At 42.0% G+C, this 28,000-nt stretch overlaps 1 protein-coding gene across 1 annotated transcript in view; it reads left to right on the forward strand.

The window, feature by feature from the left end:
• Window positions 1–25,048, forward strand: part of LOC109234749 — a 29,845-nt gene extending 4,797 nt beyond the window's left edge. The window contains exon 2 of the mRNA XM_019400811.1: window positions 24,873–25,048. Within this exon, the coding sequence (XP_019256356.1) occupies window positions 24,873–25,048 (176 nt within the window). The remainder of the gene's footprint in view (window positions 1–24,872) is intronic.

Consider the following 28,000-nt stretch of genomic DNA (forward strand, 5'->3'; position numbering starts at 1 on the left):
ACTACTGTTTGAAGAATAATAAGTACATAAAATAAAGAACACAGAGATTTTTACGTGGAAAACACCTGCCTCAAAAGGTGAAAAAAACCACGACCTACTGCTCAGTAGGATTTTCCCAAACTTCCACTAATATCACTGAGCCAAAACAGCATTTACAAAAACTCTTTGTAAACCTAAGGATTAACTCTAATCCCGTTGTAGCACACAGCCTCAAGTGTTGCGACAACTTCAAGTTAGCATATAACTTGAACACTCTAAGTACCTAATACAATTGCTTCTATGAAAGCTGAAAGATACAACTTTAAAGCACCTACTACAATTGAACTAGAACAAAAGAAAGACACAATGGAATTGGTTCTTCTATCTCGTTCAAGTAGCTTCAAGAGTGCACACTCAAATCTCAAATAAATTGCTTGTAAAATCGCCTTGCTCTCTTGCTCTCAATTTAGTTTAACTTCTGCGTTTGTGCAATCCTGTAAAAGAGAACAATCACTGTCTTTTAATAGGTTAGTAATCAGAGTTTGATTGGGACTCAATTGCTGATCTTCTATCGTAGTTGAGTCCTTGAAGATCTCAAACTCCAACACCATCTTTATCCGGATTGTGTTCTCTTCATATAAGGAGACTTTCTCCCCTTATCCAATATGCAACCTTTTCGATCAGATCAGGAGATATTGCTGCTTGATCAGTAGAGCTTATCTCCTTCACGTGCATCTCACATGTATAGGTTGATTGTGACTGTGCTTTACACGATGGACCTGGTCCATGACTGAGGTCATTTGTCATTCTTCAAAACTTCACCTGTTCTTGGGCCAACAAATTCCCCCTTTTTGATGATGACAAACTCTGTGTATTTTACTGATTCGAAACCTGTAAGAACTCAGCTTAACCATCAACACTAAATTTAGAAATTCACTTATCATCAAGGACCAGGTTAATTAGGTTATAAACATCACTTATTTCAGAATATGTAAAGCACAATATCTCTTCCCCCTTTTGGCATCATCGAAAAGTTGCATACACAATGTGAATCCCAGATTTTAATAAATACTCATGGCCACTGGGGCAACTGCAAGTGCAATCATGGTGCAATCATCAGTAATCAACAAACATATTTAAACTATCAAGGTCAGAATAAACATTGAATAAAGAGAACACAGCAGTTGTCATTGATAGAGATATGTTGCCACCAACAATTCACAAAAAGAAAAAACATTCAACCATGAGCAAAAAAACAGAAAAATCCCTAATCTGGGTCACTAGGGTTACTAGACAAGTTCAGGAGACAAAGGTTAGGAGTCCTAAGGCTTGGAAGAACTGGAGGGTTGAGTTTGGAGAAGATTCAGCATGTTCTGAAGAATTCCATCATTCTTCTCCTTTTCTTTGGCAAGCTCAATTCTAAGACCATCCCTCTCAGTTTTCACTTCAACCACACGAGCCTTGAGCCTAGCATTTCAGCATCCTTAGCTGCACATTCCTGAACCAAAGTCCTAACTTTGCTGTTGATGGGTGTCTTCAGAGATGAACCCGGTTCAACTGGGATGGCATGGACTGGATAGTCACAGGCAAGAAGAGTTTTGATGCCAAAGTGTTCCTTGCTCGAGGCCATTTCCCATTTCTTCAGAGGCACATTTAGCCTATCCAGAACTGTGGTCAATATGAAGCCATATGGAGTAGCATGAGCCTTGGAGCCATTTATGACCCTGTCTAGCAATTTGACAATGAGGGTAGGCCAGTTGATTTGCTTTCCTCTCTCCAGGCACTCCATAAGAACCAGGTCCATATAGTTAGCAGTGTGCCTTCTCTCCTGTCTGGGCAATAAACACTTGTTGACAAACTCAAACACAACCTTGTGCTCAGGACTCATCTCACTTTTCTGCACAGCCCTGGCTTCATTCACTTCCTCTGAATCACAGAACCTCTTGGTGATTTCAAGGGCAGTAGGGAGGGAGTCCAGGCATGGCCACCTTTGCCTAGTATAGTCATCAAACCCTTCAGAGGGTATGTCCAGAATCTCTTCCAGTTTCACTGCATCAAACTGCACTTGAACTCCCTTCACCAGGCTACTCACAACTCCATCCTTAACAACAGCATTTGCCATAAATTCAATCATCTCATTTCTGGCTAGCTTACCATCCATCTGAAGGACCATGTCCTTCCATCCTTGAGCAGCTAAAGAATAAAATTTTCCTTCTGCCAAACATGGCAAACCTGTCCTGCTCCTTCTCAGATTCATTCTCTTCTTCTTCTCCACTCCAATCATCATCATCTGAAACTTTTGTTTGTTTAGCTTTCACTGCAGATCTTGTCCTCTTGGCTAGTGTGGGTTCAGCAGACACAGGTGCAGAAGAAGACTTCTTGGAGGAAGTCTTGGGCTTTTTAGGCTTGGGTGTAGGAACCTCTTCTGTTGTACCCCTTTCTTGATGGACCAGTTCCATCTCCTCTTCCTCAACAACCTCTCAGGACTCTGCAATCTTTCCCTTTCCCTTATCCATTTTCTTTTTCTTACTTTCTTCTAAGGCTTTTTGTAGATCAGCTTCACTCTGTTTTACCCTGCTTCTTGTGGCTCTTCCCCTAGGTACTGAAGAGGCAGTGGGTGTTGGGGATGAAGCTTTTCTTTTCTTGGAAGGCTTGGGAACAGTTGGGGCTTTTGTTGTGGGAGCTCTGCGTTTCTTTGGGTCATAGCTTGCCCCAACCTTTTTCAGTAGATCAGCCAAGGTTTCTTCAGTAGATGAAACAGGTTCATCTCTTTGCTTGCTCAGATGAACCAACCCCTCAGCAGCTTCCCCAGAACCGCTTCCCTCTGACTTCATGCCACTCTCTTCTAATCTCTCTTGTGCAACCCCACATATAGCAAGAACTGCTCCCTTCCCATTTCCCCTCTCTTCACCACATGCACCCTCTCTCTCCTTTTCTTTTTCAAAATTCTTTTTACCTCCACTCCTACGTATCTCAGGCACTTCAACATCCCTAATGGGACCAACCAGAACAAACCTAGTCTCTATGTTTTCAATCCCAGATGAACTTACCTCAGTAGGGGATTCTTGAGTCTTCTCAGAGTTAGAAGACCCATGTCCTTCACCCCCAGTCGCAGATTGAAAGGATTCAGACTCAGAGCTGGAGTCGGAATATTGAGCTGGGCTTTCTTTCACTTGGCTTGCTTTCAACCTTTCATTTAAAGCCTTCCTTAGAGCCCCAGATGCTACAGTTTTTCGAGCGAGCATTTTCTGCCTTCGTAGCCTAGGTTTTGGAGATACACTGGGGGAGTAGATGAGGATGAATTTGAGGGAGATGGTGGTGGAGGAGTTCCAGGATTTTCTTGTGGGTTAGACATGATGGTCGATTTCTTGAAAGAATTTGGGAATTTTTGGAGAAGATGCAATTAGAAGTGAAGAAGAGTTTTTGACGGTTTAGGAATTATGATGAAGACTGGAGAGATGGTGTGTATGTAAAGAGAATTAGACATTTAATAAGTAACGACAGCTTTTTCAGGGGTCAAAAAGAAGTCTAATCAAACTGAATTTCCAGAATTTTAATGATCAGTTTGGCTTTCCTAGATATTAGGCAAAAATTACGGTTTAGAGTTCTAGTTGGACGAAACTGGTTCAATGCCAACGGATAGAATTTTCTAGGAATTTGACAAGTATAGGAATTCTACTCATGATTGAAACGTTAATCTTTCTGATTGTGCAGAGTATAGAAATCATACCTGAGCTTTTATATAAGCCCATACTGATGAACCAGGTTCTTCATTTAGAACTCTCTTGAACATGCCTCAAATGCCATAATAGAGAAAATTTTGTAAAAGATCAGTGAGTCATATAAACACATGTCACAGGAGTATACTAATTAAAGTATGAAGCTGAGTAAGAATTAATCTAGATATTTACACAAGTTCAGAATTCCTAGCCAAAAAAATAATTTTTTTTTCATCAATTTTTTTTCATTGCGTATTCTGAACTGGACCTATTAGGTGATCTTAATCATCCCTAATTCCAACCTGTTCCTCTCAAAGTTTCTCTACTCAGTGATTTAATGAAAATGTCAGCAATTTGTTTATCAGTAGCACATAATTCTATGGAGATCAATCCTTTTTCATAGTTATCTCTTAAGAAGCGGTGCCTAACATCTATGTGCTTAGTCCTCTTATGATGAACATGGTTCTTTGTCATACTTATAGCACTAGTGTTATCACAGAATATAGGAATGCAACCAACTTCAATGCCAAAATCTACCAGCTGCTGTTTGATCCATAGCAATTGAGCACAACAAGAAGCAGCAGCAACATACTCAGCTTCAGCAGTAGATAGGGCCACTGAATTTTGCTTCTTAGTAGCCCATGACACAAGACATGAGCCAAGGAAGTGTGCCATACCTGAGGTGCTCTTCCTATCCACTAAGAAACCTGCATAATCAGCATCAGCATATCCTACTAGATTGAAATTACTACCTTTGGGGTACCAAAGGCACAGATCAGTGGTGCCTTTCAAATATCTTAGTATCCTCTTGACAGCAGTCAAGTGAGACTCTTTTGGATTGGCCTGAAAACGAGCACAAAGCCCTACACTGAAAACAATGTCAGGTCTACTGGCAGCAAGATACAGGAGTGAACCAATACCCCTATACAACTTTTGATCAACTGATGAACCAGGTTCATCAATATCTAATATAGTGGCAGTTGCAATGGGTGTGTCTTTTTCTTTTGATTCTTCCATTTTAAACTTTTTGGTTAGCTCTTTTGCATACTTCTGCTGATGGATCATGGTTCCATTAGGACTTTGTTTGATCTGCAAGCCTAAGAAGAAGTTAAACTCACCCATCATACTCATTTCAAACTCACTCCCCATTAGTTTTGCAAAGTCCTTACTTAGCTTATCAGTGGTGGCCCCAAAGATTATGTCATCAACATATATTTGTACCACAAGGAGATCATTACCTTTTCCCCTTAAGAATAAGGTACTATCAATTTTACCTCTTTTGTAACCATGTTCAAGCAGAAATTTGGACAGTCGTTCATACCATGCTCTTGGGGCCTACTTGAGTCCATAGAGAGCCTTGTCTAACTTGTACACATGCTCAGGATATTCCTTGCTCTCAAACCCTGGAGGTTGTTTCACAAACACTTCTTCTTTCAGGTAGCCATTCAGGAAGACACTTTTGACATCCATCTGATGAAGAGTGAATTCCATGTGTGCTGCAAAGTCTATGAGGAGTCTGATTGCCTCTAGTCTTGCAACTGGAGCAAAAGTCTCATCATAATCTATGCCCTCCTCTTGGCTGTAACCTTGGACCACCAATCTTTCCTTGTTTCTTGTAACTGTTCCATCTTCATCAAGTTTGTTTCTAAAGACCCATTTTGTACCAATAACTGATGTATCCTTGGGTCTTGGAACTAGATGCCAAACTTGACTTCTCTCAAACTGATTGAGTTCATCTTGCATTGCATTGACCCAATCTGCATCCTGCAAAGCCTCAACAACATTTTTAGGTTCTATAAGAGATAAAAAGGCATCAAAAGCACACAGATTCTTTAATTGTGATCTAGTTTTGACTCCAGATGTTGGATCAGTGATAATGTTCTCAATAGGATGAGAACTTTGATATTTGTGAGGTTTCACAACCAACTGGTTCATACTAGATGCTTCTCCCATGTTCTGTTGCTGAGGAATAGGGTCATGAACAGGTTCTTTTAGGGGATTTATTTCAATTCCTCTTTGATTAGTTCCCCCTGTCAGGTTGCCCTGAATAGAAGAACCTGTTCCATCACCTGTTCCTTCTTTTGGTGCCACTTTGACTTGTGCTGAGGCTTCAGTCAAATCCTTTACCAATCCAATGGCTTCATCTTCATGTTCCTGTCTCTCAGAAAGAATGTTAGTTTCATCAAATACTACATGCACACTTTCTTCTACACACAAAGTTCTTTTATTGAACACTTTATATGCTTTGCTATGTGAAGAATATCCCAAGAATACTCCCTCATCACTTCTGGGATCAAACTTACCTAGGGAGTCTTTTCCATTATTGTGCACAAAGCACTTACATCCAAATGCCCTAAGATGGGATATATTTGGTTTTCTCCCTTTAAGTAACTCATAGGGAGTCTTCTCTACAAGAGGTCTAGTCATGCATCTATTGATAATGTAACATGCAGTGTTTACAGCCTCTGCGCAGAAGCTATGGGGCATCTTACTAGAAAGAAGCATAGTCCTAGCCATGTCTTTAAGAGTCCTGTTCTTTCTTTCAACTACTCCATTTTGTTGAGGAGTCCTAGTGGCAGAGAAGTTATGATCTGTACCATTTTCATCACAGAATTCAGCAAACTTAGCATTTTCAAATTCAGTTCCATGATCAGACCTAATGGATGCAAGTTGATTTCCTAATTGTTTCTGAGTTTTTCTAACAAAGGCAGTAAACATGTCAAATGCTTCATCTTTAGATGTTAGAAATAGTACCTAGGTAAATCTAGAATAATCATCAACAAGTACCATTACATATTTCTTTCCACCTCTGCTCATGGTTCTCATTGGACCACAGAGATCCATATGGACCAGTTCCAACGACTTGGTTGTGCTTACCATTTTCTTGCTTTTGAAGGATGATCTTACCTGCTTCCCCTTTGCACATGCCTCACAAACTTTGTCTTCCTTGAACTTGATGTTGGGTAACCCTATCACCAAGTCCTTGGAGACTAATTTGTTTAGCTGATTCAGACTGGCATGACTAAGTTTGTGCCACAGGAGGGGATCATTTTCCAGCACACTTAGGCAGGTTAGTTCATTTTCAGAAAGAGTTGACAAATCTACAATGTAAATATTGTTAACTCTTTTTTCCTGCAAAACAATCTTGTCAGTGGTAAGGTTAATCACAAAGCATTTAGTAGAGGTGAATGCTACAAGGTTACCTCTGTCACACAGTTGTGACACACTGATCAGGTTGTATTTCAAGCCATCTATCAAGTAGACATTCTCAATGGAGTGAGAGTCTGTCTTACCTACCTTTCCAACCCCAATAATCTCACCTTTCTTCCCATTTCCAAAGGAGACATTACCTCCCTTTAAGTCCTCAATTGAAAGGAACTGATTCTTGCTTCCAGTCATATGTTTTGAGCAACCACTATTCATGTACCATATTTGGCTACTTCCCTTCACTTGGACCTGCAAAAAGAAATCAGGGGTTAGTCTTAGGAACCCAAACTAGTTTGGGTCCCTTTCTAGAGGTAAAGGGGTAAATCAGATTCCTTCTAGCCCACCCAGGCAGCCTATATTTTTCTTGAACAAAGTTTTGTTCTTTTGATTGGCCTTTTCTTTTGCATGACATTCATTTTTGTAATGGCCAGTCTTGCCACAGTGTGTGCAGATTTTGTTCTCAGGAAGAGTGAGGTACTTGCTTTTAGGATCCCACTTAGGTGCTTGTGTCCCATAACCAGGTCCTCTTTTGTTGCTACTGTGATGTTCTTGTAACCAAGAGAGTGCATCAGAAGACTTGTTCCATTTGCATGTTCTGTCTAGTTCATGTTTTACCTTCCCTAGATCTTCTTTTAGTACTCTTATCTGCTCATCCTTTCTGTACAACTCATCCTTTATTTTTCCTAAGTTTTCTTCTAGGGTGAGATGTGTGTGATCAGCTTTCTTCTTTCCTGTTCCTAATTTCAGTTTTAAGTTCTCAGACCTATGTTCTAGGACACTAGTGTCAAGTTCAAGAACCTGGTTCTCATTAGCCCTAGATTCTAGATTTTTGCACTTGGCTTTTAGAATCACACATTCCCTAGACAGTTCTTCCTTCTCATTGTTAATTATCTCGGACTCATCAATGAAGTCTAGCAGTAGCTCAGACAACCTTTCTTTAGACAGGAATTTAATCTTGTCTTTGAGATGAAGAATACTTACCTCTTGTTCATCATCTGATTCTCCGATGGCCATAAGTGCTTGTTCATCTCCAGCTTCATCTTCTGAGTCCTCATCTGATGTTTCTCCCCAGGCAGCAACCATAGCCTTTGTTGATCCTTTGTTCCTTTTTGGTTGAACCTGTTCCTTCGTTCAGCCCTTTCCTTCTTCCACTGAATTTCCCATTGAGGACAATTTTTGATCATGTGATCAATCTTACCACATTTGTAGCAACCTTCATTGGTCTGTTTCTCAGGAGCCCTTGGTTTGTTGAAGGTAGTACCTCTTGAAGAACCCTTTCCTCTCATCAGGTCATCCTCTTCATCATAAATGATCAGCTTGCCCCGAAATGACCTGGACCAATAGGGAAATCCCAATTCATTGGGCCTTTCGATACAATCAAATAGAAATCCCCAAGGGCGCCGATCAAACAATTCCATCGAATTGAGTATGATTATATGTGTGATAGCATCTACTATACAAGGAATATCAATGAACCCGATTATTGCAATTGCTCAGGATAGCCTTTTTTAGCTTCTAGGGTCTATTTCTTAGTTCAAGATCCCTCTTACTAACTGGAATACCTTACGTCGAGCAAGAGTTTGCTTCCTTTCCCTAAAGAGTACTTTCATATGCATAACTTGTTCTTTCCTATGGCTAAGCCATGGAATCCTATGGACGTGGAAGACTATAGATAAGCAGTGGAAGTTAGATTAGTTGCTTAGGGAGGTGCCTAGAGAAGTTCCCTGCCGTGCATTTCCTGGACTCTGATAGCCCTTGATTTTATGGCGGTCCAGGGGGAGTTCCCTGCGGCCTCTATATAAAGCTATATAGTTCTAGTTTAAATGGCACTCCTAAAAAGTTTCTGGCTTTTCATCAGCCGTTGCGCGCTAGCCTTTTCCCAACCTAGTAAAGGGGCTGCTAGTTGTAGCGCGCAGTGTACTAGTGAATAGGAAAAGCGAATTGAGATTACTAATGACGGATGGAGGTTGAGGGTAGAACATGTTCGGTGCCTCGCCCTTGTCTCCTTATGAAAGCCTTTCATTTGCTTCTCTTCGATGGATGTTTGATTTTCCCAGAATGTATCCTAATTTTTGGCCTAATTCTTCTTCTGATGATCGATTCAACCTCTGATCAAAAAGATATACCTTGGTTATATTTCATCTCTTCAACAAGTTTAGTAATGGGCATAACGGCCCTATTGTTCCGATGGAGAGAAGAACCTATGATTAGCTTTTCGGGAAATTTCCAAACGACTCCCAGACAGAGAAGAAGATTGAATCTTTCTATCCGATATGAATACATTGAATTCGAGATGCAAATTGAATAGGAATGAACCCCTTACAAACTAATGGCGGTTACAGGATTGGTAATATACTCTTCATGGGTACCGGTGATCGTCTCCTCGGCTGTTAGGTTTCAGTGTTCATCGTCACTTGAGTACCTCTTGAAATCTCTTGTGATCATAGCCATTTCCTCATCCTCCAGATCTGAACCTTCAGCAATTCTAAGAGCCAGACTTCTTTCCTTCTTGGGTGCATCCATTTTCATGGTTTGCCTTCTCAGTTCATAGGCAGTAAGGTTTCCAATTAGTTCATCCAGCTTGAGGGTAGCAATATTCTTTGATTCCTGAATAGCAGTGATTTTGCTTTCCCAAGAGACTGGCAGAACCCTTGTTAAAATCTTCTCAACTTTGTCTTCTTCAAGGATAATCCTTCCAAGAGACTTAAGTTCATTTTTCAGTGTGGTGAACCTTGTATACATCTCTTGGATGGTTTCTCCATCCTTGATGGTGAAATTCTCATATTGAGAATACAACAGTGTTCCTCTGGACTTCTTCACTTGAGGTGTTCCTTCATGAGCCATGTTGATACCCAACTTTTCCCTGTATTTTAAATATGCAAAATACCTTCAAAATAATCTATATATGCAAGCATATCCCAAGGTTTCATTATTTTTCCTTAATATTTCCAAGATTTTTAAATCAATTTACTGCCCTATTCTGTCTAGAAAAAACCAATAATTGTCCCCAAAATTATCATTTTTGGTAGTTCATTTATTGGATTCTCATGTTTATACTAAAGTATAGCTAAGATATTTTTTACGTATTTTTACAAATTTATTTTAGTATTTTAAGGACAAAATTGCATAATTGCAATATTAGCCATTTTTAGGTTTAAATTCGTCTCATGTTTATAAAATGGGATTTTATACTTTTAAATTGATAATTATACACTATAAATCATTTTAGTACTTTTAATTAGTTTTCAGAAATTTATTTACTATTTTTATAAGTTAAATGGGAAAAAAGGGGCTATTTAACTTATAGCCAGATTTTGTCGCCTAATTTAGCCTAATTAAACCCAATACCCCAACCCAATTAAACCAGCCCAACAGACCCAAGCCCAATTCTAGATCTACCCGACCCAATCTGATTGAATCTTGGCCGTTGATCAATTTTGATCAACGGTCTGGATTCTTTCTTTCCAAATTAAACCAAACGACCCCCCAAACCCCTCTCATTCCTCACTCAACCGACCCTCTCCTCTATCTCTCTATCTTTGGTTCTCTCTAGAACCTTCCCCTTCCCCTTCAGCTCTGATGAGTCTCACTCACCTTCTCCGGCCACCTCCTGGCCTGAATCTATGGTGGTCTCACCACGTACCAGCTCTCTAGGGTTCCTACACACCTGTTTGCTGAGGTTTCATGTTCTGAATACGAAGAGATTCATCCAGACCTTGTTGGTTCAAGTTTTTATGGCCATCTCCGGCCTTTCTCCGGCAAGCCATGCCTGTTTCGAGCCTGGTTTCGACCCCTCCTGCTTAGATCAACAGCTATCCTAGCCTTTCTCACCGTTTGGGTTCCCCTGAAACCCTAGCTTTTGAGGTTCTTCTATTTTTCTTTAGATCTTTCTAGATCCGTGTTTTCCCTAAACTTTTAAACGATCTCTTGGTACTTCTTTCAAAAGTTATGCTTTCAAAACCTTTATATTTTTGGAATTTAGGTTTTTTTTCTTTTTGAGTTATTTAGATGTTTTTCTACTGTGTTCTTTATATGTTCCTCTATTGTGTTCTTTATATATTTCTTTTGAGTTCTTTATATGTTTCTCTACTGTGTTCTTTATATGTTTCTCTACTGTGTTCTTGTTAAGTTTCTGTTACCATGTTCTTTGTGTGCTTCTTTTACTGTGTTCTTAATAAGTTTCCTCCTACTATGTTCTTTGTGTGTTTCTCTACTAAACTCTTCTAAGGTCCTTATACTGGACCCTTTGCATGCTATTTGATAATATCTCTTCTACATTACTGACCTATGTGACTACCTACTGATTTTGCAATAGCATGACTTTTTTCTTTGCCTAGCATGTTTGTGTACTCTGTATACGTGCTGAACTTCCCTTTAAAAATGGCTTTCAATTTTGATTGATTTTAGACTTCCTTGTGTAAGTTTGATTGATTTCTTTCCTTGTTTGCTGATTTCCCCTGTTACTCGATCTGAGTCAAAAACTTTCCTTAGCCTATTCATGAGCCAGTAATTTCAAACCTCTGACCCCTTGATTTACTGAATACAGATGGATCCTTATCTTATTTGTTTTAACCGTGTATTTCAAAATTCTTCCCTTAATGAAAACCCCTGTGTATCTAATTGCCTACTTTGCTCAAGATGTTTATTTAATTTCTTTCCTTAAATAGTTTTACCTTTTGAGTCTGAATTCCTTAATTAAAGGAAGTCTTGTATTGATTGATTTTTTTAATTGATATTCAGTTCCTTAATTGTTTTCTTACCTTGTTTCTGCCTGTTCTTCACACTATAAATGCACGACCCTTTCATTGACATACACACACAATCACTGATAGTCTTTCTGAACCTACACTTATACTCAAAAGTATTCTCTCTTGTTTGCTTATATTGTGGCCTATTACAAGACCTGTTGCTTGCTTTCTCTCTATTTGTTTTTTTGAAACTGGTATGTCCTGATTTAAGTTTCAGCACCACAACAATGTGTTTATTTACTGCTTTTGTATCCCTGTTTACTGCTTATGTATAGTTCAACACTCATTCTAGCTTATTAATTTCTCTCTGCCTGTTCTATTATGAATCCCAAACCCCTGCCCCCTATGTGTTTAAGCTATGGTTTGAGGCATGGCAATATGCAACTTATTGTCCGTGAATTGAACCCCTGGGGATCTTAGCCTCTAACAGTATGTATGTATTCTGGCAGGCTTATAGGTGTGCTAACATTCCCCATTGCTGGGCATGCCTAAAGTCTGCCTTTGCCTAAGTGACTGGCTCTTTACAATCCCCTATTCCCCTGAATCCCCTTGTGTGTGCTTATCTGTAGTTGATTCCCTCTTCCATTTCCCTTTTAGCATTCTAATCTGCACTTGCACACCTTCTTAGTCTTTAAGTTCTGCCCCCCTCTTGTGAACCTTGCCTTGGGACCCTTTGAGTTCCCTCTAAACTTGGACACTTGAGGGCTGGCCTTTCCACACTGCACTCATCCCGTAATATGACAATACATTTGGGTGTGAGCATTTCCCGGAGTCCCTTTGAGGCTCTTAGGGAACTTTGACACACTCAAATGGGAGAAAGGCTTTGGATCGTGATCTCATGGAGTTAGGTTTACCTCATTATTTCAGACATGAAGTCTGAATCAGGCTCGCCTTAGTTGTACTTTTNATCCAAATGCCCTAAGATGGGATATATTTGGTTTTCTCCCTTTAAGTAACTCATAGGGAGTCTTCTCTACAAGAGGTCTAGTCATGCATCTATTGATAATGTAACATGCAGTATTTACAGCCTCTGCCCAGAAGTTATGGGGCAACTTACTAGAAAGAAGCATAGTCCTAGCCATGTCTTCAAGAGTCCTGTTCTTTCATTCAACTATTCCATTTTGTTGAGGATTCCTAGGGGCAGAGAAGTTATGATCTATACCATTTTCATCACAGAATTCAGCAAACTTAGCATTTTCAAATTCAGTTCCATGATCAGACCTAATGGTGCAAGTTGATTTCCTAATTGTTTCGGAGTTTTTCTAACAAAGGCAGTAAACATGTCAAATGCTACATCTTTAGATGTAAGAAATAGTACCCAGGTAAATCTAGAATAATCATCAACAAGTACCATTACATATTTCTTTCCACCTCTGCTCATGGTTCTCATTGGACCACAGAGATCCATATGGACCAGTTCCAACGACTTGGTTTTGCTTACCATTTTCTTGCTTTTGAAGGATGATCTTACCTGCTTCCCCCTTACACAGGCCTCACAAACTTTGTCTTCCTTGAACTTGATGTTAGGTAACCCTATCACCAAGTCCTTAGAGACTAATTTGTTTAGCTGATTCAGACTGGCATGACCAAGTCTTTTGTGCCACAGGAGGGGATCATTATCCAGCACACTTAGGCAGGTTAGTTCATTTTCTGAGAGAGTAGACAAATCTACAATGTAAATATTGTTAACTCTTTTTCCCTGCAAAACAATCTTGTCAGTGGTAAGGTTAATCACAAAGCATTTAGTAGAGGTGAATGCTACAAGGTTACCTCTGTCACACAGTTGTGACACACTGATCAGGCTGTATTTCAAGCCATCTATCAAGTAGACATTCTCAATGGAGTGAGAGTCTGTCTTACCTGCCTTTCCAACCCCAATAATCTCACCTTTCTTCCCATTTCCAAAGGAGACATTACCTCCCTTTAAGTCCTCAAGTGAAAGGAACTGGTTCTTGCTTCCAGTCATATGTTTTGAGCAGCCACTATCCATGCACCATATTTGGCTACTTCCCTTCACTTGGACCTGCAAAAAGAAATCAGGGGTTAGTCTTAGGAACCCAAACTAGTTTGGGTCCCTTTCTATAGGCAAAAGGATAAATCAGATTCCTTCTAGCCCATCCAGGCAGCCTATTTTTTTCTTGAACAAAAGCTTTGTTCTTTTGACTGGCCTTTTCTTTTGCATTACATTCATTTTTGTAATGGCTAGTCTTGCCACAGTGTGTGCAGATTTTGTTCTCAGGAAGAGTGAGGTACTTGCTTTTAGGATCCCACTTAGGTGCTTGAGTCCCATATCCAAGTCCTTTTTTGTTGCTACTGTGATGTTCTTGTAGCCAGGAGAGTGCATCAGAAGCCTTGTTCCATTTGCAAGTTCTGTCTAGTTCATGTTTTACTTTCCCTAGATCTTCTTTTAATACTCTTATCTGCTCATCCTTCCTGTACAACTCATCCTTCATTTTTCCTAAGTTTTCTTCTAGGGTGAGATGTGTGTGATCAGCTTTCTTCTTTCCTGTTCCTAATTTCAGTTTTGAGTTCTCAGACCTAAGTTCTAGGACACTAGTGTCAAGTTCAAGAACCTGGTTCTCCAACTTAGCATTTTTACTTTCACTCTCATTAGCCCTAGACTCTAGATTTTTGCACTTGGCTTTTAGGATCACACATTCCCTAGACAGTTCTTCCTTCTCATTGTTAATTATCTCAGACTCATCAATGAAGTCTAGCAGTAGCTCAGACAACCTTTCTTTAGACAGGAATTTAATCTTGTCTTTGAGATGAAGAATACTTACCTCTTGTTCATCATCTAATTATCCGATGGCCATAAGTGCTTGTTCATCTCCAGCTTCATCTTCTGAGTCCTCATCTGACGTTTCTCCCCAGGCAGCAACCATAGCCTTTGTTGATCCTTTGTTCCTTTTTGGTTGAACCTGTTCCTTCTTCCTGTTCCTTCGTTCAGCCCTTTCCCTCTTCCACTCAATTTTCCATTGAGGACAATTCTTGATCATGTGATCAGTCTTACCACATTTGTAGCAACCCTCATTGGTCTGTTTCTCAGGAGCCCTTGGTTTGTTGAAGGTAGTACCTCTTGAAGAACCCTTTCCTCCCATCAGGTACTTTTTGAAATCTCTTGTGATCATAGCCATTTCCTCATCCTCCAGATCTGAGCCTTCAACAATTCTAAGAGCCAGACTTCTTTCCTTCTTGGGTGCATCCATTTTCATGGTTTGCCTTCTCAGTTCATAGGCAGTAAGGTTTCCAATTAGTTCATCCAGCTTGAGGGTAGCAATATTCTTTGATTCCTGAATAGTAGTGATTTTGCTTTCCCAAGAGACTGGCAGAACCCTTGTTAAAATCTTCTCAACTTTGTCTTATTCAAGGATAATCCTTCCAAGAGACTTAAGTTCATTTGTCAGTGTGGTGAACCTTGTATACATCTCTTGGATGGTTTCTCCTTCCTTCATGGTGAAATTCTTATTGAGAATACAACAGTGTTCCTCTGGACCTCTTCACTTGAGGTGTTCCTTCATGAGCCACTTGCAAAGTGTCCCAGATTTCCTTAGCAGTGGTACAACTTTGAATTCTACTGTACTCATCTGGACCTAGTCCATACACAAGCCATTTCTTGGCCTTGGCATTCTTCTCCCATTTCTTCAAATCTTCAGCAGTGCAGTCAGCTCTTGTCTTTGGCACATCCACTCCTTCCTTATTCTTCTTTGTAGTTGCCAAAGAACCATCAGTGAATATGTCCCAGAGTTCATAGTCCTCTCCTATGATATGATCTCTCATCCTGTTCTTCCACCAGGAATAGTACTGACCATTGAAGAGTGGAGGCCTAGCAGTGGATTGCCCTTCCCAGTTCCCAAGTGGTGCACTCATGTTGATCTTTTCCAAAGGTGTTAGCCTCTTCAAGGATAACCTGCTCTGATACCAATTGATGTTCTAAACGTCAATACCACACAAGGGTGGGTGGGGGGTGGGGGGGTGGGTGGGTGATTTGTGTGGTACCCAATTTTCGCTCTAGAAGAACCTGGTTCTTCTAGGTGGACTAATGTCACGACCCATTTTCCATAATAGGTCATGATGGCGCCCGACACCATTTGTCAGGCCACACGGAAGTATAATTAAATTCTCATTTTACCCTTACCAAAAACCATTATAATAGATTTTCCCCCCAATTAAAGTCATAAACCAGTAAAGATCAATAAAATGTGACGACAGTTATACAACCCAAAATAACGTCTACTACTGTGTGTACCAGAACCTGGTGTCACAAGCTATGAGCAACTAGTAGAATATACACAAAATGAATAATGCCCTATCCTACTGTCTGAATCAGGATAGACAGAAACAACAAAAAAAAATACAAGGAAGACTTCTTCGGCTGCGGATCGGCAAGAAGGGAGTGCAACTCACCGTAGAAGTCCCAGATGCGCTCACTGATATGCACCAGAGTGATGTCCGGATCCACCTGCCTCAAATCCTGTACATTTAAGTACAGAAGTGTAGCATGAGTACATAAACAATATGTACCCAGTAAGTATCCCGTCTAATCTCGAAGAAGTAGAGACGAGAGGTCGACTCGATACTTACTAAGGTCAATTAATATATATATATAAGTATGATGTATTCAAATCATGGAATTTACAAGTGTCAACAGTTTATGGCAAGTGGTATAAGTCAAGAACTTTACAGCATCAAGTTTATAATTTATCATATGAAATAATGGCAAAATAAAGCATGTATAGGCTTTTCCACAATTTAACATGCGCACATAATACCGAGACGACGGCCCGATCCAACAGAAATAAACTGTGCACTTGCCGAGGGTCGACGGCGCGCCTATAGATGCATCTATTCATACCGAGGCGATCGGCGCGATCCACAAATAAGGATGAAATATCAAGTTCACACACATGACACATAAATGGTCAAGAATACCAAATCAAACTTAACTAACTATACAAGTATGCTCATATCCCCTTTTAAGTCTCTAGTACACGCTAGGTGTTCATAACAACGATTTAACATAAGAGATATATTTAATAGGCATGTTGTAGGCCCTAAGCTACCCGGACATTTATCATAGTAGTAGCTACGCACGGGCTCTCGTCACCTAACGCGTGCGTAGTCCCCGCATTTAGCAACAAACACTCAAACATTAATCCTAAAGGGACAATTCCCTCTTACGAGGTTAGAAAGGAGACTCACCTCGCTCCGAAGTGCACTTCCAATATCAAGAATAGGCCCAAACCCTCAATTCGTAGCCAAACGAGCACCAACTAATTAAAATAAGCAAGAACTAGTCAATAAGAGCTTACAAGGTTAAATTCTAATTGTTTAAGCAATTTCCTAACCATAAATACAAGTTTTCCTAATTTTCGACCCCGGGCCCACATACCCGGATTACAATATTTTTCGAAGAAAGTTGTTCTCTATCACCTAAGGATCACAAATATGTGATTTCTAGTTCATTTCATGGTAAATTATAGGATTAAATCTTAGTTTTGACTAAACCCTAGGTCTAACTCTAATGTCTTGATTTTTACCTAATTTTAGTGTTAAATCTACCTAATGTTTATGTATTTGAACTAAAAGTGGGTGGGAATTACTTACCTTGCAATGATATGTGGAAACTCTCTCTTTGAAACCCCCAAAATCGCCCAAGTGTGTAGTGAGAAATGAGAGAAATGAGTTTGGGTTCGTATTAATGAACCCTTCTGCCCCCAGTGATTTCTGCTTCTGCGGCAGGAATCCCGCTTCGGCGGGTTCCGCTTCTGCGGAAGTGAGCCGCTTTTGCGGAAAAGGCCAAGGGGGCCTGGGCCGCTTCTGCGGTCTAAACCTCGCTTCTGCGAGGCCGCTTAAGCGGAAAGGCCACCGCTTCTGCGGTTCTGGGCCTGGGCGGATGGACCGCTTCTGCGGTCAGGGGTCCGCTCCTGCGGTTTCCCCTGGGCCTGGCCCCTTCCGCTTATGCGATAAACGACCGCTTCTGCGGTCCAAGAGCCGCAGAAGCGGTTATGACAGAAGCAGCAAATAAGGCTTTTTCCTAAGTTTTCAACTTCACTCGAACCTCGACCATTTGACACTCGGGGCTCCCGAGCCCCGCCCGAACATACCGACAAGTCTGAAATCACGAGGCGGACCTACTCGAACCCTCGAAACACTCAAAACAATGCTAAATCGAGGAATCAACCCCCAAAACCAAATGAATCAATTCATTGAACTTCAAGTTCTTAATTCTCCTTCAACGGGTCAAAACGCCCTTAAACTACTCGGATGGACACCAAATTTTACGGGTAGGTCTTAACTGATATTTCGGACTTGTACCAAGTTTCGGAATCGAAATCCGAACCCGATACCTATGAAAACAATGATTTCTTAGTTTATTTAAATCTTTGAAACTTTAACTTAACAATTTCACGAAAAAATTCATTACTCGGGCTAGGGACCTCGGAATTCGATTCCGGGCATATGCCTAGGTCCCATATTTTCCCGCGGACTCTCAGAAATTGCCAAATCACGATTTCGGGTCCGTTTCCCCAAAATGTGTCAAACTTGGCCCTTTTTAAAGAAACTTAAAGAAGCAACTAGGCTTATTCTTGCTCAAAACTCTTCTAACTTCCGAACCCCCCGTCCCCGCAAGTCATAAGTTAGCTAAAGCAAGTGCGGAAAGTATTATTTAAAGGAACGGGGTTTGGAAATGCAAAACGACCAGTCGGGTCGTTACAACTAACTAGTACTGTTTGCGGAATAATAAGTACATAAAATAAAGAACACAAAGATTTTTACGTGGAGAACACCTGGCTCAAAAGGTGAAAAAAACCACGACCTACTACTCAGTAGGATTTTCCCAATCCACTAATATCACTGAGCCAAAACAGCATTTACAAAAACTCTTTGTAAACCTAAGGATTAACTCTAATCCCGTTGTAGCACACAACCTCAACTGTTGCGACAACTTCAAGTTAGCATATAACTTGAACACTCTAAGTACCTAATACAATTGCTTCTATGAAAGCTGAAAGGTACAATTTTAAACCACGTACTACAATTGAACTAGAATAAAAGAAAGACACAATGGAATTGGTTCTTCTATCTTGTTCAAGTAGCTTCAGGAGTGCACACTCAAATCTCACATAAATTGCTTGCAAAATAGCCTTGCTCTTTTGCTCTCAATTTAGTTTAACTTCTGCGTTTGTGCAATCCTATAAAAGAGAACAATCACCGTCTTTTAATAGGTTAGTAATTAGAGTTTGATTGGGACTCAATTGCTGATCTTCTATCGTAGTTGAGTCCTTGAAGATCTCAAACTCCAACACTATCTTTATCCGGATTGTGTTCTCTTCATATAAGGAGACTTTCTCCCCTTATCCAATATGCAACCTTTTCGATCAGATCAGGAGATATTGCTGCTTGATCAGTAGGGCTTATCTCCTTCACGTGCATCTCACATGTATAGGTTGATCATGACTGTGCTTTACAAGATGGACCTGGTCCATGGCTGAGGTCATTTGTCATTCTTCAAAACTTCACCTGTTCTTGGGCCAACAAATTCCCCCTTTTTGATGATGACAAACTCTGTGTATTTTACTGATTCGAAACCTATAAGAACTCAGCTTAACCATCAACACTAAATTTAGAAAATTCACTTATCATCAAGGACTAGGTTAATTAGGTTATAAACACCACTTATTTCAGAATATGTAAAGCACAATATCTCTTCCCCCTTTTGGCTTATCTCCTTCACGTGCATCTCACATGTATAGGTTGATCATGACTGTGCTTTACACGATGGACCTGGTCCATGAATGAGGTCATTTGTCATTCTTCAAAACTTCACCTGTTCTTGGGCCAACAAAGCCCATTCAGGCGATGATAGACACAGGTGCTACCCATAACTACTTTGCCTCGACTCAGGTCGAGCACCTTGGTCTAGTTGTAGGAAAGGGCAGAGGTCATGTCAAGGCTATCAACTCACCTCCTCAGCTAGTTGGTGGAATAGCCAAAGAAGTACCAGTGACGTTTGGTCCTGATGAAGGAAAATTCAACCTGCGCGTGGTGATCATAGATGACTTCGAGTTGATAGTTGGGTTGGAATTTCTGAGGCAAACCAACACCATGCCCGTACCATATGCAGACATGCTACTAATGATGGGAACAAATGGGGCCAAGCCTTGCATTATTCCGTGCATGGTCATGATGCTGAGAACATCTCGGCCTTGCAGTTGAAGAAGGGGGTCAAAAGACATGAACCTACGTTCCTGGCTACCCTATGCCTTGAAGATATAGAACGCTCTTCGGGTCCCATCCCTGCACCCCTGAAGGAGCTGCTACTGGAGTTTGAAGACGTCATGCCACAAGACATGCTAAAGCAACTCCCGCCTAGGCACATTGTGGACCACGGGATTGAGTTGGTGCCGGGTGTAAAGCCACCCGCCCGGGCGCCTTACAAAATGTCACAACCCGAACTCACCGAGCTTCGGAGACAGTTCATGGAAATGCTAGACACAGGGATCATCGTGCCCTCCAAGTCCCCATACGAGTCCCTTGTGCTATTTGATAAGTTAGGATTTTAACGTGTTTTGTGCCCATACTTGCCTACGCTTTTGTCATAAAATTGCTACAAAATGGTCTCAAAACGCTCACAAGTTGCACTTGATTGCAGGTTTGATCGACGAAGCAACGAAAGTCAAATATCGGCTCAGAAAGGAGTGAAACTTGCTCAAGTGTCAAAGACCAAGGAAGTTAAGGAAAAGAGACCCTAGTGCGGACCGCACAACTGTGAACGCGGCCGCACTAGGAGGTTTAGAGAATGGCAAAATTCAAGGGGAGGCTACGTGGCCGCGGTCAATCCAAAGCGGTCCGCGGTCAGGCTCCGCGGCCGCGCTACACTTTTATGCGGTCCGCGGAGCAGAGATTCAGAGAGCCTAGTTTTGACCCTTTCCAAGCAATGCGGCCCGCGCTCAATTCTGTGCGGCCGCGCCAATTTTCACCGCGGCCGCGCTGCCTTTTTTACGCGGTCCGCGGTCCTCAACTTCAGAGAAGCAGAAGCCAAGAGTTCAAGAGCCAGTGCGGCCGCGGTCATGTTTGCGCGGTCCGCGCTGACCTCGCAGGGGTATTTTTGTCCAATTTTTCCAGTCCAGTATAAATAGAACCTTTTGCTGTTTTAGGTTAAGTTTTTGTTTTTCTGAAGCTGCTGAGCTCGTGAGAACGCCTAGTTTAGCCATTTTTGGCATTCTTACTCTTCAATATTGTATTTTCTTCTTAGCAATCAATTAATATGTTTACTTCTTCATCTATTTCTTTAATTTTTGCATCTAGCATGAGTAGCTAAACTCACTAGCTAGGGTTGTGGCTCAACCCTAGTGTGGGTAATTGATGGGTATTGCGATCTAAGGCTAGATTGATATTGGGTGTTTGCTATTTGGGTTAATTTTAGGTTTTAATTAAGGATTGGTGGTTGCAAACACTGATTCTAGCTTGGTGGGTTTAACTTTCTTGAGAAANAGGGGTGAGGACGGCTTCAAAGATCTTGAGTTGCGGTTTCTATTGGCCGACTTTGTTTAAAGATGCTAGTGACTTGGTCAAGAGATGTGATGCATGCCAAAGGGCCGGCGGAATTTCAAAAAGGGATGAGATGCCTCTCAATACGATTCTCGAGGTGGATATTTTTTATGTTTGGGGCATCGATTTCATGGGTCCGTTCGTGAGCTCTTGTGGGAACACTTATATTCTCGTGGTGGTGGACTATGTCTCAAAGTGGGTGGAAGCCGTAGCTTTACCCAACAATGAAGCCCGAAGTGTTGTAGCATTCTTGAAAAAGAGTATCTTCACAAGGTTTGGTACCCCTCGTGCTATCATTAGTGATGGGGGGTCTCACTTTTGCAACAAGGCTTTTGATTCATTGCTTGCTAAGTATGGAGTAAATCACAAAGTGACCACCCCCTATCATCCTCAAGCTAGTGGTCAAGTGGAAGTGTCCAACCGAGAAATAAAGAGTATCTTGTCCAAGACGGTAAATGCTAATAGGATCGATTGGTCAAAAAAGTTGAATGACGCTTTATGGGCTTACCGGAAGGCTTACAAGACCCCAATTGGTATGTCCCCGTATCGGTTGGTGTTTGGGAAAGCTTGCCATCTTCCGGTGGAATTGGAGCACAAAGCTATGTGGTCCTTGAGAAAGTTGAACTTGGAATGGGATGTTGCGGCGAATCTCCGTATTGAGCAACTTAATGAGCTTGATGAGTTTAGATTTCATGCCTACTCCAGCTCGTCCTTGTATAAGGACAAGATGAAGTATCTTCATGACAAATATGGTCGGGGGAAGGAATTTAAGGTTGGTGACATGGTTCTTCTTTTCAACTCCCGGTTGAGGTTATTTCCGGGAAAACTCAAGTCAAAGTGGAGTGGGCCATTTGAAGTTGTATGTGTGACGCCGTTTGGTGCTCTTGATCTCAAGAACAAGAATGGTGAAGTTTTTCGGGTCAATGGGCATCGTGTCAAGCACTATTTGGGGAAGTTTGATGACAGCCACGTGGTGGCACTCATTCATTTGAAGTGATGTGATGGTAACATGCGTCGTGCCGCGACGTTAAATCAGGCGCTTCTTGGGAGGCAACCCATGTCTTTTTCTTTCTCTTTAATTTTATTTATAGATTAGGATTTTTGAGCTAATTGTTTGTGAGATGTTGCAGGGATTGTGTTGAGGCAGTGCAAAACAAAGGAAAAACACTAGTAGTCTCTGAAGTGGCCAGTGCGGACCGCGGTGCACTTTTGTGCGGTCCGCGCTGGCATGTCATTAATTGCATGCTCTCTGAAGTTTTCTACCGCGGCCGCGGTAAAATTTGGGCGGTCCGCGGTGGACCTTCGCATCCGCGGTGGGTTCCAACGCGGCCGCTTGAGGTTGCCTTCTGAAACTTCTGAATTTGAAATCCAGCGCGGTCCGCGGTCACTTTTGCGTGGCCGCGCTGGTAGGTGAGTGTGGGGCCCCCAGTTTTTCTATAAATAGGGCCCTAGGGCTTCATTTTACCCTTTTCGCACTTTCAACCCCCAGAGCTCTAAGATACTGTTCATCCTCTTCTAAGACTACTTTTCTGCCTTCTTGGACTACTTGCACTCAATCCTCATAAACTTGGTAACATTTCGTGCACTTGTGATTAATTAAATTGCTTATTTTCATTTTTTATAGCTTGTTCAGTGGTTTAGCTTATTCTTTTTATTTAACTATTAGACTAGGTTGGTTTAAAACTAGGGTAATGCACCAAATCTTGCTTGATTAATGGGTGAACTGAGTAGGGACAAAGTAGGTGTAATAACTTGTACAAGAATGGAAAAATATGCACCCCTAACTTAGTTCCCGGAAACCCTAGTTCAGCGCGGTCCACGGTCATTTTTGCGCGACCTCGCTGCCCTGACGCGGTCCGCGTTACAATTTTGTGCGGACCGCGGTGTTTTGGTGACTGAAAGGTAATTGATTCCAGTGCGGCCGCATTCATGTTAGTGCGGTCCGCGCTGGACCACCGCGGCCGCATTACATTTTTTGTGCGGACCGCGGTGGGAGATTCAGAGGAGGTATATTTTGGGCCTTTGCCCAACGCGGACCCCGTTACAATTTTGTGCGGTCCGTGGTGCCCCTAACGCGGCCGCTGTCACATTTGTGCGGTCCGTATTGTTAGGTTCTGCAACCTGTTTCTGCTGCTGTGTACTGATATTGTCTATGCAATCTATTTTGATTCACTTGTTTCACTACATGTGCTTAAACTAACAATGTTAGATACTTATCTTGCAGACAATGGTTAAACAAAGGGGAGCCAAACAGTCACAACAACCCGGGAGAGGAGGTTCCTCCCGAGGGGGTAAAGGAAAAAGAATAGCAAAGCTCATTCCCCAGGCTAGGGAAAACATAAAAAGAACTAGAAAATTAATCGAAGCTGCTGATAGGGATGCTTCGCATTCGTCGGGGAGTGAGTATGTCCCTTCCAAGGATATCACATCAGATACAGTCCCAAATCATGTAACCGACCCCCTCCACTTAGTTGACACCCCTCCATCATCGCCCACTTCCAAAAGACCAGTGACTGTAGTCTCGGTTTCTTCTGACGAGTCCGCAGCTGGTAGTGAGCAATACTCCACCTCCCCCACAGCTTCATTATCTGGGGAGAGTGCAGGCCAAGATGAAGGAGGTGAACCTCAGGTTGGGGGGATTGAGAGATCTAGGAAGCCTGAAGTTTGGGAGGATCGGTTTGTCAGTCAGTTGGCCTTTCATAAGTTTAGAGAATGGTGGCCGTTGAGGAAGTTGATCCCGGAGAGATGCTTTATTGACACTGATCTTTTATCCCATAACCCGAACGTGCAGAGGGAGTTCAGAACAAGATGGGGCTGGGAGTTCTTCATGGAGAGGTGCATAGATGCTAACGAGCACATGGTTAGGGAGTTCTACTCCAATGTGGCTCATATAGTCAAGGATACCAAGGTGACCAAAGTTAGAAACAAAACAATGTTGTTTGATGGGAGATCGTTAAATGACTATTTGGGGTTCCGTGATGAAGACGAGTTTCTATATTTGGAAAAGTTGGCAATGGGAGAGGAAGTTCGACCGTGGTTGGCCCAGTACTCGGCAATCCCAGGTACTGTGCCGGAGTGGTTGCAAGCTGGAAAAAAGATATTCAGAAAGACATTCAATTTTGAGGCTCGAGGGTGGTTGACCTTTGTATGCAGTCGGCTTGACCCTTCTACTCATGACCAGACAATTCCACTTACCCGAGCAGTTCTGGTTGCATCCATCATGGCTGGGTACCGCATCAACGTGGGCAATGTGATGTCCCGTGTGATCTCTGCGGTGGGGCAAGAGCATGACAGGAATTATCCTTTTCCAAACACCCTATCGATGTATTTTCGGGATCTAGAGGTGGAGAAGAGGAGATATGATGTCAAGACAAAGCCGGTAGCTCCTTACTCTTGGTACAACATGCAGGGTCCGGACAATCCTAAATCCAAGAACTACAAGCCACCTTCCTCTGCCCCAACTGGCCAGTCTGAGGAGCCAGTTGCGGTAGAGCCTTCTGCTACACCTGCTGCCGCTACAGTTGAGGACTTGCCTCCGGGACCTTCTTCTTCTGCTGGTCCCAGTACTTCCACAGGCCCGTGTGTTCCATCTTCCAGGACTCATCCATTCACTGCCCATCAGCTGAGTCAGACTCTAGCTAGCTGAACAACTGGATGTCAACAGCGACAACCAAGTTGTCCACCTTGTCTTCCACTATTCAGACCCAGGCAGCACCTCAGCCAATTCAGATCCCTCGGTCCATTGAGGATACCTTGAAAAAGCTCCTGGAGAACCAGGAAAAGATTTTGAAGACTCAGGCCACCCTATCTGCAGAGTGGAGTCACATGGCAAGGCTCTGAAGGAGCTTGCCAAGGAGCACATGAAGATGCGGAGGTCACGGGCTTCCAAAGAGTCTGTGAAGGAGCTGAGGAAAGATGTGGACAAGCTACTGGGAGATCAGATGCCTTTAGACTTGTTATTTGGGGATCCAACCCCTCCAGCAGCAGCACCAGTGCCACAGCCAGAGTAGGAGCAGGTACCCAGGCAGCCTAGGAAGAAGAGGAAGCTCCCCAGCACAGCGGATGCAGTTATTGAGGTGGCAGTCCCACAGGAGGCCTCATCCACTTTGCCTCAGGATGCACCTGACATACAGCCGGTCCAGGAGCACGCTCCAGTCCCAGCAGTTGAGCAGCAGGAGGCCGGGAGCCAGTCTGAGGCTCTCACACATACGGAGGACTTGGGGACCACATCTGACCCCATGCAGACGGATCAGGCTTAGGGAGCCTCGATATCCTTTGCTATGACTTTCTTTTTGTTTGATGCTTATTTTGGTAGTTGGCATTGGGGACAATGCCAGCTCTTATTCGTGGGGGTGCGCCCTACTTTTTTGTTGACTATCTGGATGATTGTACATATTTGACTCAGTTTTTATTCCTTTTGCTTGATTTGCTATTTGGTATGTAAATAACTTTACATTCAGTATTATTTTCTATTTTGGTTGGTATATAAAGTTAAGTTACATTTTGTATAAATTCATTCCTCGTTTGTATATTCTAACTCCCCATTATAAATATTCATTCTAGTTTCTTTTTCGCAAAAATTTTTCATTTTTAGCTTTATAGTTAGGCTCGTATCCTTTTGTTTTGTTTTTGACGTTTCCAATAAGCCCTTGGTTTTCTTAAGGCCGCGGTTCTTTCCAAGGGTGAAATATTGTGTGAACCGGGTGGCTCTTCCCGATGATGGATGGAGTGACTACCTTCTTAAGGGTTTGAGTCCGTTCTTTGATTTTTCTTTTGTTTTTTTTATAGTGGTAGTTAAGGGCACCTCAAGCAAAGCTTCACTTGGGCCTAGCACATTTGCCTTTGATCCCATGGTCAAAGACATAATGTTGTGTTTAGGATGGTGAAAGTCGTGGCCTTGTGACTCTTGCATTGACCAAAAAAAATCATCATGTGGTCTTTTCGGACCATTGTGTGCTTAAATCGTAACTAAGGTCGTTGTGGGCCCTCGACTCGAAGTCTTTAGCAATCCCTTAGTGTGTGTGGTGAGGAATCTAATTTTTATTTAAGTCCCGAGCCAATGGTCTAGAACTTGCCCTGAATGTCTGTTGAGGCGAAATCCTAGGTGAAATTTGACTTGAGAAGTGATTATAGGCTCTCCTTGATCCGAATGTTAAGCTGAACAATTCCATAGCCTACCAAAAAGATGATCCCTAGTTAACCCTTTTGAGCCTTAAACCTTTTCTTTCAAGAACCAATGCTACAAGCCGATACCCGTTCTAAATGATTGCCCTCTCTTGGAACCCAAATCTTCCCTTGAGTAATGGCAAATGTCTAAGTTTGGGGGGGAGAGACAAGAAAGGAAATAAAGTGGTAGTAAGGTACAAAAGCAAAAGAAAAAGGGGAGGCAATGAAAAATCAAGAAAAGAAAAAGACAAAAAGAAAGTTCAAAGTGAACAAGAATTAAAGGGGAGTCAAAGGAAACAAAAGTGAAAAGAAAAAGGTGTGGAAAAAGTAGAAAAGGAGAAATATTTTGAATTGCATAAGAAAGAGTGACAATGTGTCTCTCTAACCCTTTGTAAAGAAGTGAAATACTCAAAAGAGTCAAAAGAGTTGTGCCATAATGAATCAAAAGAAGTGCTTGAGGGAAGATTGAACCCATTTGAATAAAAACATGTCCTACCCTTACCCAAAAGCCTTCGTAATGACTCCACAAAAGCCCTATAGGATCTTGAGTTGAAGGAAACCTACATTAGTGGATACTTACATAAGGGGCAAGCATATGGTACCTGAAGCCGGACTTGTGACCTTCTCCTTGAGAGAGATGAGTGAAACTCCATCAACCTCGATTTGTGTGTTAATACTCTAAAAGGTGAGGTTCGCTTAGGGAGAGTTGAGGACGTGTGAGTTTGGGTTCCACAATGACCAAAGTAATTGAGACAAGCTCTTTGATGAAATGTGTCAACTCTTGATGCTCTTGCGTCACACTTGATCCATTGTATTTCAAAAGTTAAATGTGTTAATGATGCATTCGTATTGAGGGCAATTGTAGCCCCAATTGATGCTTGTTTAGATTGCCTTAGGATGACTGGAATTATGTGGATTTTTCTTTAAGGGGTGGGTCCTATTTTGTTTGCTTGAGGACAAGCAAAGGCTTAAGTTTGGGGGAGTTGATAAGTTAGGATTTTAACGTGTTTTATGCCCATACTTGCCTACGCTTTTGTCATAAAATTGCTACAAAATGGTCTCAAAACGCTCACAAGTTGCACTTGATTGCAGGTTTGATCGACAAATCTATGAAAGTCAAATATCGGCTCAGAAAGGAGTGAAACCTGCTCAAGTGTCAAAGACCAAGGAAGTTGAGGAAAAGAGACCCTAGTGCGGACCGCGCAACTGTGAACGCGGCCGCACTAGGAGGTTCAGAGAATGGCAAAATTCAAGGGGAGGCTAAGCGGCCGCGGTCAATCCAACGCGGTCAGGCTCCGCGGCCGCGCTACACTTTTACGCGGTCCGCGGAGCAGAGATTCAGAGAGCCTAGTTTTGACCCTTTCCAAGCAATGCGGCCCGCGCTCAATTCTTTGCGGCCGCGCTGCCTTTTTTACGCGGTCCGTGGTCCTCAATTTCAGAGAAGCAGAAGCCAAGAGTTCAAGAGCCAGTGCGGCCGCGGGGTATTTTTGTCCAATTTTTCCAGCCCAGTATAAATAGAACCTTTTGCTGTTTTAGGTCAAGTTTTTGTTTTTTCGGAAGCTGCTGAGCTCGTGAGAACGCCTAGTTTAGCCATTTTTGGCATTCTTAATCTTCAATATTGTATTT

This window comes from Nicotiana attenuata, chromosome 11 (genome assembly GCF_001879085.1).
Source record: "Nicotiana attenuata strain UT chromosome 11, NIATTr2, whole genome shotgun sequence".
NCBI lineage: Eukaryota > Viridiplantae > Streptophyta > Magnoliopsida > Solanales > Solanaceae > Nicotiana > Nicotiana attenuata.